The sequence below is a fragment of the Artemia franciscana genome, chromosome 4, assembly GCF_032884065.1.
Source record: "Artemia franciscana chromosome 4, ASM3288406v1, whole genome shotgun sequence".
NCBI classification, from domain to species: Eukaryota; Metazoa; Arthropoda; class Branchiopoda; order Anostraca; family Artemiidae; genus Artemia; species Artemia franciscana.
The window spans coordinates 1,930,232-1,953,084 of NC_088866.1; the positions used below are offsets into that span (position 1 = coordinate 1,930,232).

General features: G+C 36.9%; 1 protein-coding gene across 2 annotated transcripts in view; it reads left to right on the forward strand.

The window, feature by feature from the left end:
* The window catches only part of LOC136025845 (sphingosine-1-phosphate lyase-like), a 55,442-nt gene that overhangs the window by 26,971 nt on the left and 5,618 nt on the right, over window positions 1-22,853 (forward strand). For both annotated transcript variants that reach the window (XM_065701861.1, XM_065701862.1), the window contains exon 3: window positions 22,416-22,565. In XM_065701861.1, coding sequence (XP_065557933.1) covers window positions 22,416-22,565 — 150 coding nt within the window. The remainder of the gene's footprint in view (window positions 1-22,415; window positions 22,566-22,853) is intronic.

Here is a 22,853-nt window from a genome sequence, read left to right on the forward strand (position 1 = left end):
GCAGCTTCCTCGGCTTTTGCCATTGTAGGTTCTTCAGTCATTTTATAATTAAACATTTTTCCATCCACGATCTTCTTACAATTAAAAATTTGTCTTTGAACGATTTTCTTAAATACTTTTAATGACGCCATCGTCGTAACAAACATGACGACAACTAACTTCATGACGACATGATGACATGACGTCACTCGACAGACACACAGACAACTTATTTATATATATATATATATATATATATATATATATATATATATATATATATATATATATATATATATATATATATATATATATATGCAAAACTAGCTCAAAGGAGCCGACTAGTAACATTTTCTGATATCTGTAAAGTTATAAAAACTGGCGCTTTACTGAAAACGCAAAAAAATTTGATAAGCAACCAGCAGAAAATAAAACACTAATTTATATAACCGTCAATAGTCTTTTACTATGTTTACTTATGCTTGCAGCAGGACCGGGATTTTCCGCCTCACCCGGCAGGTTTTGCCTAATGAGCGACCATCAATTTTTTTAATTGCCCGTCTTTTCTTCTATACTATGTTGATAAGGGTTCAACGAAGAGTATCGTCTTAATGAGACATTCGTTTGGGTGATGCAAAACGTGTCAAAGCCAGGGGAGCCGGCGCCCAGCGGAGCTTGATAACGGTTGAAATTTCGTCGATGTTGAAACGATTTCGACAAATATCGTCTTTCGAAGTCTGATCGGATATCCGAGGCGTTAAAGTTTGCTACGTCGTCAATCATTTGCCGGGCTAACTTAAATTCTGGCGCAAGAAGGATTACGTCGTCTGAGTATTCAAGCCCGTCAAGTTGACATTTCTCCCAACTATTATTCTTTCAAGTCTACATAGGGCATAGACGACGATATAATCAACATTAAAGAGAATGGTTATTAAAGAGAACCGGCGAGAGTATACAGTCTTGTTTCTCCCCCAACTCCACATCGAACACTGACGACTCTTCCCCAAAGACTCTAACTCAGGACACACATTTTTCGTAATAAGCACAGCTTATATAGACACCAGTTGCGCAAACATTTTTCAAAAGCGACACAAAGATATCGTCACGACATTAATTGGCGCTGCGTCGAAACCAGACACATTGCTTCCATTGCCCCCGAATTTTCGGGGATTTCCCCGAAAATTGAGAAAAATCCCCGAAAAAAAAGTCGTTCCCCGAATCCCCGAAAACTCCCCGAAAATCTTTCTTTTCCCATGATCTGCCCGAAATAGAGTTAGTGGAAGGCTCACTGTTCGTTCCACAATTTTAATATTGTTTTGCAACTTTATACTATGGTACGCTGGTGAACGTATGATATTGAAAATATAAAACGGAATTGAGCTTATAGTTTAGAAATTCAAATCTTCTAAGCATTGGAAAGTTCAAAATTAACCGGTTGGATATAATATCTTCTGCTTCAAGTTATAATTATCTCGTGAGTATTGGTGATTCTTCGTATTTCCTTGATTATTTTACCATACTTACACTTTAGACAATTGTGATTGCAGCTGAATGCTTCAGTTACCTAACCCGGGTCTACCCGGTCCCACCCAAAATTTCCATCCCCCCTACTCTCAACCTCTATTTGGAATCCTCTCTAAAGGACAAAGTGCAACAGTATATACGCAAGCACCAAATATTTGGTGCTTTGGAAGAAAAAGGGAGGTATATTGTATATCAGTACTATTGCAGAGTCCTTCAGTGTTATAAGTCCCAGGAATATGAACACACTAAAAAAGAATGCAGAGCTAAAGAGTCAGTCAGTCTGTTTAAGGTGCTCAGAGAAACACCAATCAGACCAGTGCCCATTGAAAACAATAGAAAACCAAATGCCTCTGCGAAATTGGACTGGTTTCTGTGCCAACACAACAAACTCAATGATGGGATGTCATAATTCGGTAGCAAAGCTCATCAGTGACAATTATCCGTGGGTGGTAGTTGTCAAGTGTGGTTGCCACTCCATTCATCTGTGTGCTTCGTATGCCTGCAAGAAGCTTACCAAAACTCTGGAAGACTTTTGTAGCCACGTATATAGTGATTTCTCTATGAGCGCTAAGCGAGTTGCAGTACTTAAAGAATTTCAAGATTTCTCGGCTACACCAGATCACAAAATTCTAGCCCCTGGACAAACCCGATGGCTGTCCCTCCATGCATGTGTGCGAAGAATCCTTGAACAGTGGAGTGCATTGTCCCTCTATTTCACTAGTGCCAATTTTGATGACCCCACTCATTGCAATAAACTTACCCTTAGTGCTCTGAAAAATCCTTTTATGAAGGTTCTAATGATGTTTGTTGACTACGCTCTAGGCCTTTTGAACGACTTTAATGTATTGTTTCAATCGAACTCACCAATTTTCTATAAGCTGAAGACGGAAATACTTAAGCTTATTGCAACCTTGGCTATAAACTATATGGATGGAACCTACGTCAGAAACTGTACTGATCTTTTGGCTCTTGACGTAACAGACGAGAGCAATTATGTTGACGTTCAGAAGGTCTATCTCGGGTATACTGCGGAAGAGGAGTTGGCATCCTTGGTCTCGTCTAGTCCAGATATCTCACAGTTGGAGGTGAGGAAGGTCTACATAACAGCAAGAGACTTTTACAAGGAGGCCATTATCCAGATACAGAGACGCTTTACAATTGAATGTGACTTTTATGAGTTTGCAAGTCTACTTGATCCTGTCAATTCTCGAAACTTAAACCCACCTAGCTTAGCAAATTTTCTAAGAAGTCGTGGGTTGCCTTCGTGGAACCAGGCTCTAATTGACAGGGAATGGCGTGAACAGAGCACTTTTTCTTTGGCGGGTTTAGACATATGTACGATGTCCGTAGAGGAGTATTGGAAGTTTATCTGTAAGCAGACATACCCATGTGGAAAGCCGAGGTTTGAAAACCTAAGAAAGGTTTTAGATTACTGATTTTAGTACTGATTACTAGATTACTGACTATAGTACTAGATTAGTAATGAGCTCTTGTCGCGTGCAAAAAGTAACCAGTTATTTTTTCCTATTGAATGTGTCTGGACTTCTAAATTAGCATAATGTCGAATGAGAAAGAAAGACTTGTGCATAATGCTTTGCTAAATTATTTATCGCGAGCGCTCCAAGCAAATAAGACTGATGAAATTTGCGAAAAGGCAGTGGGATTTTATGACAAGGATACGATTATAAAAGCTAAGGATACACTTTGGCACTATTCGAATACTTCGAGTCGCAACGCTGCTCGCCAAAAGATTGCCGATAATGTGTTAGATATGCTGAAACTGATCCAGTTATGTGAGACTAACCGGATCAAATTTCCGAAATTCTTAATCTTTGATCCTACGGAGGTCCCAACTACGCCTGATGAATTGAGTGCTATTGTTACTCAAAAAGTGACAAAAATCTCCAATAATTTGAAGGACTTTATTGAAAGTGAGAAAAAAGCCCGTGCAGCTGAGAAACTTGCTACATCCATGAATCAATTAGTCACTCCACTGGCCAAGCCTTCCTATGCAGTTATTCTCAAGAAGCCCCCCTTAGACCTTAAAAAGCCTGACTCCCGTAAAGCTTATCTGGAGCATGTTTGTGGAGAAGCTAGTGGGAATATAATCGAGCTTCGTCCCAGTAGAGACGCCTGGAAAGTAGTCACAAAGGATAAGTGGTGCCGAATCTAATATATCACGCACAACCGGGAATAACCCTGAAGTCGAGCCTAAACTCCGATGTCCCTCCTTTTTCGGTATTATCCGTTATGTTCCTGAAGATCTGAATGAAAATAGCCTATATGATCTGATTGCCAACTGTTTGAAAGCAACTCAAATCCGAAACACCCGTTCGTTTAAGCTTCTTTTTGAGTCTAAAGAGGACCTCGAGTCTTCTATTTGCTTTCCGCCCATCATAGGGTACGAAAGACTCCCCATTAGTATATTTCAACGCTTGCCACCCCAATGCTTTTCTTGCCAGTCATATGGTCATTTTGCGTCTGCGTGCTCAGGTACCCGAAAATCTTCCTGGCGTGGTGAGGCTGGCCACTCCACAACCAAAGATAATCCTTGTACCAAGGCACTTAAGTGTGCTCTTTGCAATTTCTCCGACCACCCATGTTACACTTTTAAATATCCTGTCGCTCAGTCTCTTCTAAAGAATTCCAATGCTTGAAGAAACCTTAAAAATTGTATCGTGGAACATCAATGGGAAAGTTCTACCGAAACACCACCTACTCTCTGAACTTTGCTTGCGGTTTGACGTGGTGGGTCTTCAAGAACACTTCTTGTCAAGCGATAGTCGTCAACTGTTGGAGTTCACGTCTTCTCATAATCTGTTTTCCCACCATGCTAAGACCACTCGCCTTAGGCCTTCAGGTGGTTTGGCCCTGATGATACGGAAAGAGCTACTTGGTAATCTAGTTGCTACGTCTGATAGTTTCCTTGCGGTTGAAGTTTCGAATTTGGTCATATTCGTCGTTTATTTTCCTACTAATTACCGTAATGATATGTCTGAGAGAAAGTTCTCTCTCAGATGTACATCTATTGCCAAGCTAGTATCAAAATATGAAGATGAATGCCTAAGTTGTCTCCTGTTTGGTGACTTTAACTGTGAACTGTCTGACCCTGAAAACAATAGATCTCAGATCTTGCTCCATGCTTGTCCAAGTCTCACCTATGTTGGAAATGATCGTGATTTTACGTACATCCATCAATCTGGTTCCGTGTCTCAGTTGGACTATTTCTATTGTTCTTCTATGATTAAACCCTCCTCTAATACTACGGTTCTTCTTGATTACTGTAATTCTGTAATTCTTTTCAAATAAAGTCCTTGCCGCAAACTTCACCCACAAATTCCCCACCTAAATGGTTTTTCAGCCTCAACTGGGAAGTAGCTAACATCGATTCCTACCAGAGTTCATGTGACTACATACTGTCGAAGATCCGAATTCCTTTTGCACTTCTCTGTTGTCCTAATATGACAGTAGACTCAGAAAAAACCATCCTACTAAACATCTACTGTTCTGACATAACGCATGCTATCCATACAGCTGAGAAAACTGCAGTTCTGGTCCGCAAAATTTGCCACGGCACGGAAGTGCGTAACTGGCGGAATAATCCTAATCTCCTGGCCGCATGTGATTCAGCAAAATTCTGGCTACATTTATGGGCAGACTGTGGGAAGCCGCGCTCTGGAGTAGTCAACGCTGTTCGTATTTACACAAAACGTAAATTTTCCAAAGCCATCGCACAGCATAAGGCTAACGAAATTGCCCGTACCAGCGAGATTGTCGATAATTCGCCTCTTGCTTTATGGCATCTTCGATCTAAGAACAAATCTTCCAATGGCCAGCCCTGCATGCCAGAAATAGACTGGTGCGACTACTTCAGAGACCAATTTTCAGCCCCTAATTCCTACCTAGAAAACACCTTTAGCCAAGCCCTCGATAAGGAGCTTCAGTTTGCAGTTAAGGATATTGGTGTCCTGGTCACTCCGTCCTTAATGCGTTCCAAAATTGATAAGGTAAAAAAAAAGAAATCTAAGGGCATCGATGGTATATCTGGTACCCATTTAAGCTTTGCCAGCAATCCTCTCCTAGAGCACCTTTCTCTGCTATCTCAAATGATTTTCGTTACTGGCATCGTTCCAGACAGCTTTGGTGTTGGATTGGTCCATCCTATTCTCAAAAAAGGTAAACCAGCTGACCAGTGCGCTTCATGTCGTCCGATCACTGTTTCAACTACTTTTTGTAAGCTATTTGAATCCTTTATTTTTGATGAAATTGCACTTCGATGCACTACTCCGGACGACCACTTCGGTTTCAAAAAGCACTCAGGACGGGAACACGTTCACAGCGTTCTTGCAAATCTTCTTATTGATGCAGATAAAAATGGTGATCTTCTCGTCTTTGGAGCACTTGATGTTAGTAGAGCCTTCGATTCTGGCATCCATGGCCATATCCTGCTCAAAGCCCTTCAGCGAGGTGTTTCCTCTTGCATCCTTTCCCCTGTTTACAGTATGTACAATAAGCTCTCGGCTGTTATCCTGATCCCCTCTCCGTCCGGCAGTTTTCCTTCTAAAGAAATGCTGAGTGTCAAGAAAGGCGTACGTCGAGGTGGCAAAACTTCTCCATCACTGTTTAATAACGCTATTATCGAAGCACAGCAAGTTATAAAGCCGTCGTGCTTTTTCCGTGGGATTAATCTTTCGCTGCTGAACTTTGCTGATGACATTCTTCATGTTTCTCGTTCGATATCTTTATTTCAACAAAATTACGACTCACTTGCAGCGGCATACAAGTAGATCGGACTTTTCTTCAACGAATCAAAAACAGAACTTCTGTTCTTCAATGGTTCAAAAAATGAGCTTTCAATTAACCTCTCCGTTAAAATTGGCGACACTCTGATTAAGCCTTGTAAGCCTTACGTATCTTGGCCTTCCTATTTCTTCTACATTGAAGGACACACGCTCAGCACTGACAAACCACCTCTGTTCCCGTCTACGAACGTCTTACGGATTACTTGTTGCCAATTAGTATCTTTTCAACCGTCCTCTCCTTGCCCGGCTATACAATGCTGTTACTACCCCCCATCTGCTTGCTCTGGTTCCCTTCTGGGAAATATTCAAAGCTACCGAAAAGAAAGCCATTTGCAGCGCATTTTACAGATATGATAAGTTTCTCCTGCGTCTCCCTTTGTGGCAAAGCAATGGCGACATCTCCAGGAAATATAAGGTCACCAACCCTTCCATGGCCATAGAGAGAAGAATCTCCAAATTCAGTACCAATGTTTTAAGAGCCAACCACCCCTGGACTAGTGTTATTTTATAATATTTGTAGTGGAAGTGTATTTAAATTTTTGTGCTTTTCTTTCTTTTTCTTTTATATACTCCGTCTTTTCCGTTTTTGACGGGTAATAAATTAATAATAATAATAATTACATGTGTGCACTGCCATTTTCTAACGTTACAGCAGAACGCTTGTTCAGTGCCCTCAAAGATTTGAAAACAGATAAACGAAACTGTTTGGCGACAATATCGGTTGCGTGTAGTCTTCAGACCAAAGTGGGAATGAAGAGACTCAATCTCAGTTCCTCTTCTCTTGTCTTTGACCGTGAACTGACGAAGCTTCTGTCAAATGTTAAGGCTTCTGCAACTGCTGAAGAAGCAGCTACGCTTATTTCTGGTTTTGTGGCTCCCTAGGTCGAAGGTAGTGTGCTTAGTTTAGCTGATATTGAGCCTCTTCGTGGCAATTTTCAATTAAATATTTTTTTTTGTATAATTGAATATAATTGAAACTTGACGGCTTTATTTTTTCCTGCACAGTATAGTACAAACAAGGTTTGTTGCAAATACATGTTTGATCATTCGAAAAATTCTTTTGGCTTTCCCATCCTAAAATACTGCCTTTTTGGTGCAGAATAAATTGAAAAAGCTGATTTCCACTCTAGGATTTAAGCAGGCCTAAGTGTTTGAAGCTAGGTAGAACCGCCGGACCGAAAAGGCTTTTGAAACACCAGTCAAGAAAATAAAACCTGTATATATTTTCAGCCAATCAGAGAAAAAACGGATTGGCCAGGTATCCTAAACAAAATTCTTTTTATTTATTTTAAGTTTATCTTTGTAAACCGAAACTTACGCGTGGGGACCTTTATGGTATTTGTCCGGGATAAATTTTTAACGGTATTGAATTGTCTAGACGATTTTTTCTGGGAGAGGAATAATTTTTCTGTGGAGATGGAGCTGGATTTCCTGGCATTTTTAAAAAACTGTTTGAAATAAAATAAAAGATTTTTTCCGTCTGAGAGTACGCCCAAGGAGCAACATTAAAATGAACAAAAAAATATTATATATATGAAGGATATAGTCCCCTTTTTCTTTACGCTTAAGTTCAGATTTAGTCCCGATTCTGTAAGAACAACTTCCGAAACAATTGAAAAATGAGAAGCTTAAGTACTAAAAAACTTCAGCATGAATAGTTGGGCGTTTAGAAGGGGACAGTCCTCTCACTATGTTATCGTTTCTATTCGTTTTAATTTGTAATTCTGTTCCTTGCTTTCAGGTGATTTTTTAAAATTAAATTTCTGGTGTAAGTTCATGTTTGCTTGCCGAAGAATATTCATTAATTTCGAGAAATCATTGCACATGTTATTGCTTTGTATGAGATTATTGCCTTTAAATAGGCTACTTTATTTTCGTCGTCTTTCTGAAAATAAATGACATAAGAGTCTCGTTTTTGGGTTAAGAGAATAAAGCAGCAAAGATAATATAGAACCTAAAGCAACAAAAGTGCAGAGTGTCATTCAGCCTATTTTTTTAATTTATTTAAAAATAGTTCTGAGGTTTTGCCTGCAATACCAGCAAAAATCGTTTTTGGCTATGGGTTCCAATCCTGTACCCTAGCTCTAGAACCTACGCTGTTAAAAACTTGATTTAGTATGCGGATCCAAGCCCTACTTGAGCCTGAAAAAGAAGCTATAACCAATTTTGGCTCCCACATTTTGTAACAAAATTCCATTTTGAACTTGCCCCCGAAAATTCCCCGAATCTTGAAGACTTGTAACCGAAAACTCCCCGAATTTTTTAAACTTGTCCCTGGATTTTGAGATTCGAGAGTGGAAGCCCTGACCAGACACTCTCGCAGTTGGAAACTGGATTCCACAGCCTATATAGAACACATGGACGGATAATAGATAGACATATCTATTAACAAATGAACTAACATCATTTTTATACAATCCTAATAAGGGGGATAGGGGGTTAATGCCAGAATTAACTTTGGCCACAACAGAAATTTCTGTTTTCACTCCTGGAATAGAGCCAAGAAGTTTCCGCGCAGATTGGCTGTGGGAGCGCCGAAGGTTAACGCCTAGTCTAAAGATGTGTTTTGAAATCCTTCTATGGGCAAGATACGACTCCGCGCAACTGGTTTCTATATAGGCTGTGGTAATAAGCTTCCAAGATGTCAACGATTTCTTGTGGCATGCCTTCTTCAAGAAGAATCTGGAATCTTCCACAAGGTCTGTCGTTTAGCTGAATTGAAGGCGGCAACATAGTCTAAGAATATGTTGATAAGGGGGAGTTTTTACCTTTCGCATTGCTGCACGATCAAACAGAGGACAAAAATCTACTAGACTAGAGATCGGGATTGGTTCTCCTGTATTGTCCTATCTCTCGCTATTTGGAATCTACGTAGTAGAATGACGGCGAATAATTTGGCTGCAATGTCAATGAGAGACATCCCTCTACAATTAACACGTTCTGCCTTTTTGTCTCTTTTTCTAAACGGGGAAGATGACTGAAATTATCCAGTCCTTTACGAAATCTTGCTTTCCCATTTTTTGTGTAAACAATGGCAGTAGCTGGTTTGCAATTAAGCCAGGAGAAGCTTTACAAAGATCTAGCAGAGATGTGTTTATATAGTACGGCTCCTTCGAGAGCGAGGGTGGCGGGTTTTCACCTCAATAATCACTGTTTGTGTCGGGGTTTAGAAGTTTGCTAAAATGCAATTTCCATCACTCAACTTCTTGGGCACAATTAGTTATGGTATTACCTTGTTTATCTTTAATAGAGTCAGGCAGAGAGGAGTTTTTCCCCGTAGTTTCTGTATAAATTTGATATGAGCGTCTAGAATTTCAGTTTTGCGCTACGTTTTCTAGTTTATGAGTGACTTCTTTTAGAAAACTCAAGCAAGCTCAGTTTAGCACTACTTTTCAAAATTTTAAAGATTCTAGAAAATATCATAAGTCACTTAATTTGAGCTAGTTTCTTAGATATATATTGGGAATTCTGCGAAGCAGTAATTTTTTTTCATTTTAAGTTTAAACTTCGCCATTTACTTACGTAGCGAAAACTTTGTTTTTTAAATTAATTTTTGTTCTTTTCTATTTTATTAAATATATACAATAAGCTTTTCGAAAAGATCTTTGTTTAATTTTCTCGACGTGACTATAGAATTCAATGTCCTTTTTTTTCTTTTTCTTTTTTTTTAAATAAGTCATTTAGTGTGGCTCAAGTTAAATCATAAGGAGTTCCTTATGATTTGACCTAAAAAAAATGCATCCTGAAACTTGTCAACAGAGATATTTTTCTTAATTAAATAGAAACTTGTTCCTTTTGCAGCTATCTTTACAGACCCGCTTAACGGTACCATGCATCACCGCCTCAACCTCTATGAATAGCTCATTAAGGTAGTCCCTGTCAAGTTCATTCTTTAACTTTCTTAATTCATTCTTTCGACCGTTGAAGAAGTGGAATACTTCTCTAGATCTAACTTGAAAGTCTATGACGGGTCAAAGTTGGGGTAAAATAAGGTCTACTCGTAGATTTTGCGAGTGCGTCTTTAGAAAAAGACTTTCTGCATCCATATACGCCAGCTATATTCTTCCCGTGCCATCCTCTTTCACAAAGTGTGGACCTAAACGATCCCAGAACCCAGTAAGTTTCTCTCATAATCTTCTTGAATATCAATAGATTCACAAGCCTCTATATTCTTGCAGAGAAAAACTTGTCTTTTTTAGATATTAGTGCCATACTTTTTGAGATACTCACATATACTATTGAATTACCTTATTCTATGACTATCTACCTTAATTCTACCCTAGGATGGATGGATGATAGACTATCTATCAACAAGGGAAATGACATCATTTCTATACAATTCTGAAAAGCCCTTATGCCAGCTTTGCCTCACACTCAGACTCAGATTATCCGTCTTGGCTTTTTCTCCAATTAGCCATCGATTGATGGCAACTAACAGTAAATAAGGAAAGACTTGTAACTTGTGTCATACGACACAAGTTACTACATTACGCATCATGTAATTCCGTTCTTGCTGAAAAATAGTGTTGTTGAAAAGTTCAAATAGCTCACTGTTCATTCTTCATGTTCTTCAGCTCTTTTTTTCGCTAAGCTGTTCTTTACATGATTTCGTATAAAATTTCAGCCTGAAGTGAACATCTTTGTAGATAGTACTAACCCTGAAATCATGATTTATGACCCAATCCAGGTTTATATAATATAAAACGATATTTTTTTTTTATATCGAAGTGATGCCGATAGTTTTTTTGCTGGATACCTATAGTATCTTTTCCTCCTTGATCAATCCCTGATTGAAGGGTGACCAATCTGCGACAAGAAACTTTTTCCGTGAGACTGCTGGATGGGGGGGGGGGTACTCTTGATCGTTATGCAGATTCTGTAGGTTCCCACTGACCCCCAGGAAGTATCCACAGCCTCTATTATCCTCATCTGTTCTGAAGTCTGTTTAATCTGAAGGATCAAGCACTTGTTAATCTTCAATAGGCATATGATAAGGAGGATATACATATATTGAGCAGACAGGGTATTTGTGTCGTGGCAGAGTTTTTCTAGTGTTTTTAGAATTATCCGGTTCGCCCTTTACATAGCGGTTGTGGTGGAACGCAAGCCCACCGAAACACCGTATGGCTCTTTCTATGAGGAGGTAAATATCCTGATTCATAACTATTTGAATTTCCTCCGGATCCATCATTTTGAGATTGATTTCGTATCCTAGAGAAGGCGTATTCAGTTAGCAATTAGGTTCTAGTTAATACTGCTTCAATATGGTGCTACTAAATTTAGTGAAAACATAAGCAAGTGATAAAACATCCGAAGCGAGATAAACGAAGTGTAACAACTATAAATAACTGCAATAAAGCTTAACTTTATGAGCAAATTCATTGTCTCCGTCTGCAAGTTTCGGTTTGTGTGTTTTTTCTTCAAAATGTTGAAATCAACCCATATAAGACTATGGAACTCCGTCTGCAAGTTTCGGTTTGTGTCAATTAATTATAAAAAGCCTCCTTGCCTGACAGTGTTTTTTCTTCAAAATGTTGAAATCGACCCATATAAGACTATGGAACTCCGTCTGCAAGTTTCGGTTTGTGTCAATTAATTATAAAAAGCCTCCTTGCCTGACAGTGTTTTTTCTTCAAAATGTTGAAATGAACCCATATAAGACTATGGAACTCCGTCTGCAAGTTTCGGTTTGTGTCAATTAATTATAAAAAGCCTCCTTGCCTGACAGTGTTTTTTCTTCAAAATGTTGAAATCAACCCATATAAGACTATGGAACTCCGTCTGCAAGTTTCGGTTTGTGTCAATTAATTATAAAAAGCCTCCTTGCCTGACAGTGTTTTTTCTTCAAAATGTTGAAATCAACCCATATAAGACTATGGAACTCCGTCTGCAAGTTTCGGTTTGTGTCAATTAATTATAAAAAGCCTCCTTGCCTGACAGTGTTTTTTCTTCAAAATGTTGAAATGAACCCATATAAGACTATGGAACTCCGTCTGCAAGTTTCGGTTTGTGTCAATTAATTATAAAAAGCCTCCTTGCCTGACAGTGTTTTTTCTTCAAAATGTTGAAATCAACCCATATAAGACTATGGAACTCCGTCTGCAAGTTTCGGTTTGTGTCAATTAATTATAAAAAGCCTCCTTGCCTGACAGTGTTTTTTCTTCAAAATGTTGAAATGAACCCATATAAGACTATGGAACTCCGTCTGCAAGTTTCGGTTTGTGTCAATTAATTATAAAAAGCCTCCTTGTCTGACAGTGTTTTTTCTTCAAAATGTTGAAATCAACCCATATAAGACTATGGAACTCCGTCTGCAAGTTTCGGTTTGTGTCAATTAATTATAAAAAGCCTCCTTGCCTGACAGTGTTTTTTCTTCAAAATGTTGAAATGAACCCATATAAGACTATGGAACTCCGTCTGCAAGTTTCGGTTTGTGTCAATTAATTATAAAAAGCCTCCTTGCCTGACAGTGTTTTTTCTTCAAAATGTTGAAATGAACCCATATAAGACTATGGAACTCCGTCTGCAAGTTTCGGTTTGTGTCAATTAATTATAAAAAGCCTCCTTGCCTGACAGTGTTTTTTCTTCAAAATGTTGAAATCGACCCATATAAGACTATGGAACTCCGTCTGCAAGTTTCGGTTTGTGTCACTTAATTATAAAAAGCCTCCTTGCCTGACAGTGTTTTTTCTTCAAAATGTTGAAATCAACCCATATAAGACTATGGAACTCCGTCTGCAAGTTTCGGTTTGTGTCAATTAATTATAAAAAGCCTCCTTGCCTGACAGTGTTTTTTCTTCAAAATGTTGAAATCAACCCATATAAGACTATGGAACTCCGTCTGCAAGTTTCGGTTTGTGTCAATTAATTATAAAAAGCCTCCTTGCCTGACAGTGTTTTTTCTTCAAAATGTTGAAATGAACCCATATAAGACTATGGAACTCCGTCTGCAAGTTTCGGTTTGTGTCAATTAATTATAAAAAGCCTCCTTGCCTGACAGTGTTTTTTCTTCAAAATGTGGAAATCAACCCATATAAGACTATGGAACTCCGTCTGCAAGTTTCGGTTTGTGTCAATTAATTATAAAAAGCCTCCTTGCCTGACTGTGTTTTTTCTTCAAAATGTTGAAATGAACCCATATAAGACTATGGAACTCCGTCTGCAAGTTTCGGTTTGTGTCAATTAATTATAAAAAGCCTCCTTGCCTGACAGTGTTTTTTCTTCAAAATGTGGAAATCAACCCATATAAGACTATGGAACTCCGTCTGCAAGTTTCGGTTTGTGTCAATTAATTATAAAAAGCCTCCTTGCCTGACTGTGTTTTTTCTTCAAAATGTTGAAATGAACCCATATAAGACTATGGAACTCCGTCTGCAAGTTTCGGTTTGTGTCAATTAATTATAAAAAGCCTCCTTGCCTGACAGTGTTTTTTCTTCAAAATGTTGAAATGAACCCATATAAGACTATGGAACTCCGTCTGCAAGTTTCGGTTTGTGTCAATTAATTATAAAAAGCCTCCTTGCCTGACAGTGTTTTTTCTTCAAAATGTTGAAATGAACCCATATAAGACTATGGAACTCCGTCTGCAAGTTTCGGTTTGTGTCAATTAATTATAAAAAGCCTCCTTGCCTGACAGTGTTTTTTCTTCAAAATGTTGAAATGAACCCATATAAGACTATGGAACTCCGTCTGCAAGTTTCGGTTTGTGTCAATTAATTATAAAAAGCCTCCTTGCCTGACAGTGTTTTTTCTTCAAAATCTTGAAATGAACCCATATAAGACTATGGAACTCCGTCTGCAAGTTTCGGTTTGTGTCAATTAATTATAAAAAGCCTCCTTGCCTGACAGTGTTTTTTCTTCAAAATGTTGAAATGAACCCATATAAGACTATGGAACTCCGTCTGCAAGTTTCGGTTTGTGTCAATTAATTATAAAAAGCCTCCTTGCCTGACAGTGTTTTTTCTTCAAAATGTTGAAATGAACCCATATAAGACTATGGAACTCCGTCTGCAAGTTTCGGTTTGTGTCAATTAATTATAAAAAGCCTCCTTGCCTGACAGTGTTTTTTCTTCAAAATGTTGAAATCAACCCATATAAGACTATGGAACTCCGTCTGCAAGTTTCGGTTTGTGTCAATTAATTATAAAAAGCCTCCTTGCCTGACAGTGTTTTTTCTTCAAAATGTTGAAATCGACCCATATAAGACTATGGAACTCCGTCTGCAAGTTTCGGTTTGTGTCAATTAATTATAAAAAGCCTCCTTGCCTGACAGTGTTTTTTCTTCAAAATGTTGAAATGAACCCATATAAGACTATGGAACTCCGTCTGCAAGTTTCGGTTTGTGTCAATTAATTATAAAAAGCCTCCTTGCCTGACAGTGTTTTTTCTTCAAAATGTTGAAATCAACCCATATAAGACTATGGAACTCCGTCTGCAAGTTTCGGTTTGTGTCAATTAATTATAAAAAGCCTCCTTGCCTGACAGTGTTTTTTCTTCAAAATGTTGAAATGAACCCATATAAGACTATGGAACTCCGTCTGCAAGTTTCGGTTTGTGTCAATTAATTATAAAAAGCCTCCTTGCCTGACAGTGTTTTTTCTTCAAAATGTTGAAATCAACCCATATAAGACTATGGAACTCCGTCTGCAAGTTTCGGTTTGTGTCAATTAATTATAAAAAGCCTCCTTGCCTGACAGTGTTTTTTCTTCAAAATGTTGAAATGAACCCATATAAGACTATGGAACTCCGTCTGCAAGTTTCGGTTTGTGTCAATTAATTATAAAAAGCCTCCTTGCCTGACAGTGTTTTTTCTTCAAAATGTTGAAATGAACCCATATAAGACTATGGAACTCCGTCTGCAAGTTTCGGTTTGTGTCAATTAATTATAAAAAGCCTCCTTGCCTGACAGTGTTTTTTCTTCAAAATGTTGAAATCAACCCATATAAGACTATGGAACTCCGTCTGCAAGTTTCGGTTTGTGTCAATTAATTATAAAAAGCCTCCTTGCCTGACAGTGTTTTTTCTTCAAAATGTTGAAATCGACCCATATAAGACTATGGAACTCCGTCTGCAAGTTTCGGTTTGTGTCAATTAATTATAAAAAGCCTCCTTGCCTGACAGTGTTTTTTCTTCAAAATGTTGAAATCAACCCATATAAGACTATGGAAACGCGCCTTTGCGAGTGAGTCGGAAATTAGGGTCTATTTGAAATTTTTGTTGAAGAATAGGAACATTCTTAGCACCTTAGAACATTCTTTGCGTTTGAACGACGGCGTCGAGGGACTTTAAAATTAAATCATATTTTTAATATTTCATATTCATCATATTTTATATTTTAATCATAAATATATTTTATATTTAATATATATTAATATATATTTTATATTCAATATATATTTAATCATTTAATATATTTTAATCATTTCATATTTTAATCATATATTAAATCATATAATAAAATTAAAATATGGAAAAACTGATGTATTTTTTTCAATACATCTGTGTTGTATTGAAACAATGTGTTTTTGGTGTATTGAAAACAGTAAAATGATATATTTTGGTGCAAAACCACACCTTGAGACTATCAATGACATAAATTTTTGCTACAAAAAACACCTTAGTACCTCTTCCATACGGTATTAGACGGCTAGGTGCGATACCAAGAAGATAGTCACTATTCCCTTTGTCATCCCATTCTAAAAAAAAAAAAAAAAAAAAACACTAGATTCAAAAATGCCTGTATCCTACAGGACTTAGTTTACTTTAAATCTGGTTAGTATAAAGTACTGATGCTCCAACTCCTGAATTTTCCAGTTTCTATATTTCTATACCCTTCGTTCAACTTGGCCATCCTCCTTCAAAACCATTGAAACTAACATTTGGAATTTGTCCTCCTTCTTTCAATCCTCCGTGATTTGAATTTAAAAGACGATCTTTTCTGCGTCCGTCTATATGATTTTGTGTCCGGTAGTTAAAATTTCCCTCTTGAAGCATTCATTTTCCTTGTTGATGGGTGGGTAGACCTATGATAAGTTTAGTTTCGTAAGGTTAGGGGAATCTTGGGTATTTTTTTTTTACAATTATAAGGTAAGCAAATGTACAAAACGATACATCTACATCAAAAATTTTTTTTTCAAACAGGTTGAAGCCGCTTCCGATTTCCCAGTATCTTTCTCACCAATCTAGTTTATTCTACTATACATCTATCAATGAATTCCTAAGTAGTTCCCCCTCTGAAGAAACTTTCTATGAGCAACTCTATAGGATAACTCTTCTCATAATTTTCCTCTTCTCGACTAAGAACTGGCCGTGCTGCTAATTGACGGGCACTCTTGATTTTTGTTATCCTGAGTCCGTTCTATCATGTCCCCTAAGACATTTCTTAATCCATCGATTATTTGTCCAAAACCTCTACTATAGATGGGAGATTCGAGCTAAAGGGCCTCAAATATCTTCCAAGGCATGCTTTTCTAAGTAAATTCTCCTCTGAGTAAGAATTTAGTCTTGACCTGTATCTCCGCTAACACCGGGTGTAGAATGTGCTTCATGGCTGCTCTCTCCCGTATCTGAAGCTCCTCCTGTCATTTGGTTTCTAGGGCCTCCTATAGCACTCCTTTATTCGTTACTACCTAGATTGAGAATGGAGTTGACATTGTTATCGTCCATTTGTCCCATATTCAGAACTTTAGCCGTCTTATCACAATGTGAGCACCATATTAACTTTTGTGCTCGAAAACCGTAATGGTTATAATTAAATTTTTATACCTACTGAATTGCAATGGTCTATAACCGTTGTTATTTTCTTTCCTAATTTTTCTAGGCTAGCACGTCATCTATCCCTATTTCTACGAACAAGGGCATTACAATCCCCATTAAAAATAGCATGTTTATACCTGGAATAATGTATGTTTGTTCCTTTAACTGTAATTAAAATTCCTCTCATAAGAAGCTTTTTAAAGTACTAAGAAATTTAGAGTGAATTATGAGGTATTGAAGGCGGGGCAGCCCCTCTCATATACATAGTGATTTCTGACTATTTAAAGTCTAAATGTTGCTCTTACTTTCAGTTGAAAAAATCAGTTTTTTTCAAACTTAATTATTTACAGAACATGGTGCAAAGCTTATGGCAGGTTACAGACAAAACCATCTTCTAATTCCGGAAGTTACTTTATTGACAATAATAAAAGTTAAATAAGTTTGAGGCTTTTTGCAGTAGCCATCGCCATCACTTTAAAGAAAAAGAAAATTTGGTTTTTAAGCTTTTTTTTAGGACAGTTTCCCATTTTCGAAGACTTGAATTTAAAAAATATAAATATACACACACACATATATATATATATATATATATATATATATATATATATATGTATATATATATATATATATATATATATATATATATATATATATATATATATATATATATATATATATATATATGTATAAATTATGGCATCCAGCTAGTATTGTGGCTTTAATTCAGTAAATAAAACTTAAACTATACTAATTAGTCTTCTTGAGTACGTGGCAGTGAAACAGTTTACTGCCACATATTCACCATATCGAAATTTAATGAAGCAAATTGGTTAGGACAAGTTGGCAGGACTTTGTTGCCCTGCACAACAGTAACCTTTTTAATTTCCAAGAAGTTTGCCTTAAATTATCATATCATGAAAAGAGAAATCACCAATGCTACAGCACAAACACACACACAAAAAAAAAAAAAAAAAAAAAAAAAAAAAAAAAAAAAAAAAAAAAAAAAAAAAAAAAAAAATAAAAAAAAAAAAATAAAGAGACAGAAGGAGAAAAGGAAGACTGTTTTCCTAAATTAGTGATTAATATAGACCAGCACTTGAATGAGGCCTCAACCCTACTCATCCATACAATCACATAGGTCAAACAGCATAGCCACACACAATCAACCATAAAGAATAATCCATGGACAGGCAGTCATGTCGTCAATAAGTATAAGTCGTCATTTACCGAACAATAGAAAAAATAATATAGACAAATAATTCAGAGGCAACACCCAACATAAGGGCTCATCAGGAGAATACACTGGCCTATATTGGGTTTCGCCACTCTAAATTCTCTACCCAGCACAGTGTTGTGGCTACCACAGAATATCCATGGCATCCCCGCGTCAGGTATCACCCCCAAATTACATGCCTATGAAAAAAAAAAAAACAGCAAATGTAAAACAACCAAGTAAAACCAAAACCAAAACAAGCTTATCCTGTTAATATATCCCTCCCTTTAGCAACAATAGGTAAACTAAATATTATAAATTTTACCAAATCACAAATATTAACACATTGCAAAAAACCTGAATGAACTAAACAATTATAGAATTCATCTTTACCATGTGGCTAATTTTTCAAAAAATTACGCTCAATTAGAAACGCAATTCAAAATAAATGGCGCTGTGACAACATTTCTCGAACCTCCCAAATTAGTTAAAAATTTCTTTAAGTATTTCTAGATAATTCTTTTGATATTTATTTAAAAGTTCGTTATAATGAAAACTAAATTTTTTAAATTGCCAAGTTAATTTATTTGCAGAAAAACCTCTTGATATCAATTTTTGGCTTAAGATTTTACATCTATTTTTAAAATCAATGTAATTACTACAAATCCTTGCATAACGAAGTAACTGTGAGAAAAACGCTGAATATGTGATATTTGAGTGCATATTACTTTCAGGGAATGGGAAACTAATCACTTCAAAATCAAAATCATCCGTTTTATTATACATTTTAAAACTTAATTTATTATTATCACAAATATTAATATTTAAATCTAAGAAATGATCTTCATGACCAGCGCTATGACTAGGCTCAAGAATAAGCTCTGATGGATATATATTTTTAGAAATATCAATGAAATCCTTACAATTTAAGACCAAAATATCATCTAAATATCTTTTATTATTTGACAAAGCATGTTTTAAATTAATTGGATTATTCTTATCCATCATATATTTATATTCTAGTTGACTTAAAAACAAGTCAGCTATAAATGGGCTGGCATTCCCCCCCATGGGAATTCCCATAATTTGCTTGTACAAATCACCCCCAAATCTTATATAAGTATTGTATAAAACAAATTCCAATAACTCAAAAATCATATCCAAGCTGTAACATCTCAAGTTAACTGTAGTATTGAAGCAGTTTGTCCATATGGCTTTTTTATTATAACTGTCTATTTTTAAGAACCTTTTACTAGATAAGAGGAAAGATTTCTTTATAACAGTTTTTAAATTATCAAACACTAAATTAAGTGATAAATTAGTATACATTGTCGCAAAATCGAAAGACTCAATTCTTTTAGCTGAAACCATTGTTAAAGAATCTATCACCTGCAGTGAATTATTAACACTCCAATATGGATTAAAATTCGAAAATTTTTTAATACCAGAACAATAGGTTTTAAGTTTATTTACAATTTCCTTTAAAATTAAAGAGAGGTCAGTAGCAGCAATGCGGGTTGGACATTTAGCTGCTCCTGCAATAAACCGTGGTTTAGGGGGATTCTTATGAAATTTTACAGTCCAATATAGGAAAGGGAACTTTTTATACCTGAAATCGGTAAATAAAGAACCCCTATTAGGAAAATTTTTCTCGATGTAATTAATTTTATTATTAAGAAAATTTTTAGAAATCAGAGCAAATAAGTATACCTACCGGTTTTAAATTAACAAGTTTTTAATAACCATTATGCCAGATTGGTATATTTGTTCACGTCACCATCAAAATGCTACGGTACGTCATTGCATAAAGAAGAGTGTCTCCGGTGGGATTTGAAATCACCGACAAATTACTTCAATAACAAGATAATAATATCTGATTGTCGGCTGGAAGCGGTAGCGCGTTTCTGTAACCCAAGTGGGGGCCGGAGCTAGTGGATGGTTTGAGGATGGGGTTCCTCTGACCTAGTTGCCCATGTTGAGTAGGCGTCCGCACTAAGTCTTGCGTCAACATCGTGACCCTGGCGGAGGCTAGGACTACGAGGTCGCTTAAAGAGGTGTGTACCGGGCCAGAGGGGAAACCCAGCAGCCAGAAGCACCCGCGTTGGACAGTAGTGGGACAGCGCCTGTGAGTGAGGACTATGTCAGAGCCCATCCAATAAAATCAGACCTGGTTCCATTTTGCCTATTTTTGGGGAATTCATTTTTTTAAGAAATCGATTTGGTTAAGACCGTGGACTTGGAATTGGGACAATTTGCAATGCACTCTTAAAAGTGCAAAGGAACCCGAAATGTATGCATTTCCCCCCTCGACCAGCTTTTTTGCGAATTCGTCACCCACATTACTCCGTATATGAAGGGGGCTTTTCCTCCTCGACGCCCCGCTCTTTACGCTAAAGTTTTTATTGTTTTAAAAAGTAGAGTTGCGAGAAAGAATCAAACTTTAGCGCAAGGAGCGGGGTGTCGAGGAGGAAAAGCCCCCTTCATATACGGAGTAATTTCTGTTCGTTTTAAGTTTTAATGTCGCTCCTTACTTTCATTTCAAAAAACTTTTTGTTTAATTTCTGAAAGTTTTTGAATTAATGCATGTCTGATTTTGGCTCTCCGTACATAAATTATTAAAATGAAATTTGCATATTAATTCTTTTTTTGGCTAAATGGCTTTTTCTTAGTTTTGATCAGACGATTTTGAAAAATAAGGGGTGGGGAAGGAGGCCTAGTTGCCCTCCAATTTTTCGGTTACTTAAAAAGGCAACTAGAACTTTTAATTTTTAACGAACGTTTTTATTAGTAAAAAATATGCGTAACTTAAGAATTAACTTACGTAACAAACTTTTATATTCTTATATTTTTGATTATATATATGAGGGGGTTGGTCCCCTCGTTAATACCTCGCTCTTCAACTAAATCTTGTTTTGTCCCAATGCTTTAAGAATGACCCCTAAATCAGAAAGGCCGTAGAATAAATAGTTCAAATTACTAAAAATAATTTAGCATAAAGAGCGAAGTATTTATCTCCTCCTAAATACCTCGCTCTTTATGCTAAAGTATTTTTAGAACCCCTCATATGCGTAATAATCTCTGTTCGTTTTAAGTTTTAATGCTTCTCCTTACCTTCAATTGAACAAACTTTTTCATGTTTATATTTTCATTGTTTTTTTTAATAGTACTGCTAGAAAATCCTGCGCCCTTTTCATTGAATTTCTCTTCCCCCGTGAAATATTCCTCCAAGGAAAGATCCTCCCATATAGCCCCCTCCCCTGAAACCCACACCCAAACCAAAAAAATCCCCCTGAAAACGTCGGTACACTTCCCAGTAACCATTACTGTATGTAAACATTGGTCAAAGTTTGTAACTTGCAGCCCCTCCCCCAGGGACTGTGGGGGGGGGGGGTAAGTCATCTTCAAAGACATAGTTATTATGGTTTTCGACTATGCGAAACAAAACGGCTATCTCAAAATTTTGATCCGTTGACTTTGGGAAAAAATGAGCGTGGGAGGGGGCCTAGGTGCCCTCCAATTTTTTTTGGTCACTTAAAAAGGGCACTATAACTTTTCATTTCCGTTAGAATGACCCCTCTTGCAACACTCTAGGACCACTTGGTCGATACGATGACCCCTGGGAAAAAAAAACAAACAAAAAACAAACAAACAAACACGCACCCGTGAATTGTCTTCTGGCAAAAAATACGAAATTCCGCAAATTTTTGTAGATTGGACCTTGAAATTTTTTCTATAGGATTCTCTGATACGCTGAATGCGATGATGTGATTTTCGTTAAGATCCTTTGACTTTTAGGGGGTGTTCTCGCTATTTTCCAAAATAAGGCAAATTTTCTCATGCTCGTAACTTTTGATGACAAAGACTAAATTTGATGAAACTTATATATTTAAAATCAGCATAAAAATCTGATCCTTTTGATATATCTTTTAGCATCGAAACTCCGTTTTTAAGAGTTTCGTTTACTATTGAGCCGGGTCGCTTCTTACTACAGTTCGTTACCACGAAATGTTTGATAGTCGTTCTATTGCAAAATTATGGAAATGTGACATACGCATTTTAGGTTTTTGGCACGAAAAGATTTTCTTCCAATTATCTTAAAAAAAAAATATTTTACATTGTTTAACAAGGCTCTTGTTCTACAGGTCTTCGGAACATAGAAGCAGAGATTGTTCAAATGGTTGCTCGCCTCTTCAACGGAACAAATGAAGCATGTGGAACTGTCACTTCTTGTGGAACGGAATCTTTAGTTCTTGCTTGCAAAGCCTTCAGAGACTATGCCATGCACGTTAAAGGTATCTAACCCTTCAGTGCTAGTTATCTAGGGGTAAAGGGTTTTGGTACCTTTGTTAGTCTAGGCATGGTACTTCAATACAATTTTCAAAACAAATCAAAAACATGCTTTGAAAAGATTCAGATGTTTGCTTGCCTATTCAACAGAACAAATGAAGCATGTGGAACTGAACCTTTAATACTTGCCTGCAACGCCTCCAGACTATCCCATTCGCATGAAAGGTTTCCGACCCTTCTGTGTTAGTTACTGGTAGATATAGCTACTTTAAAGTGGGAAATAGTTTGGAGGA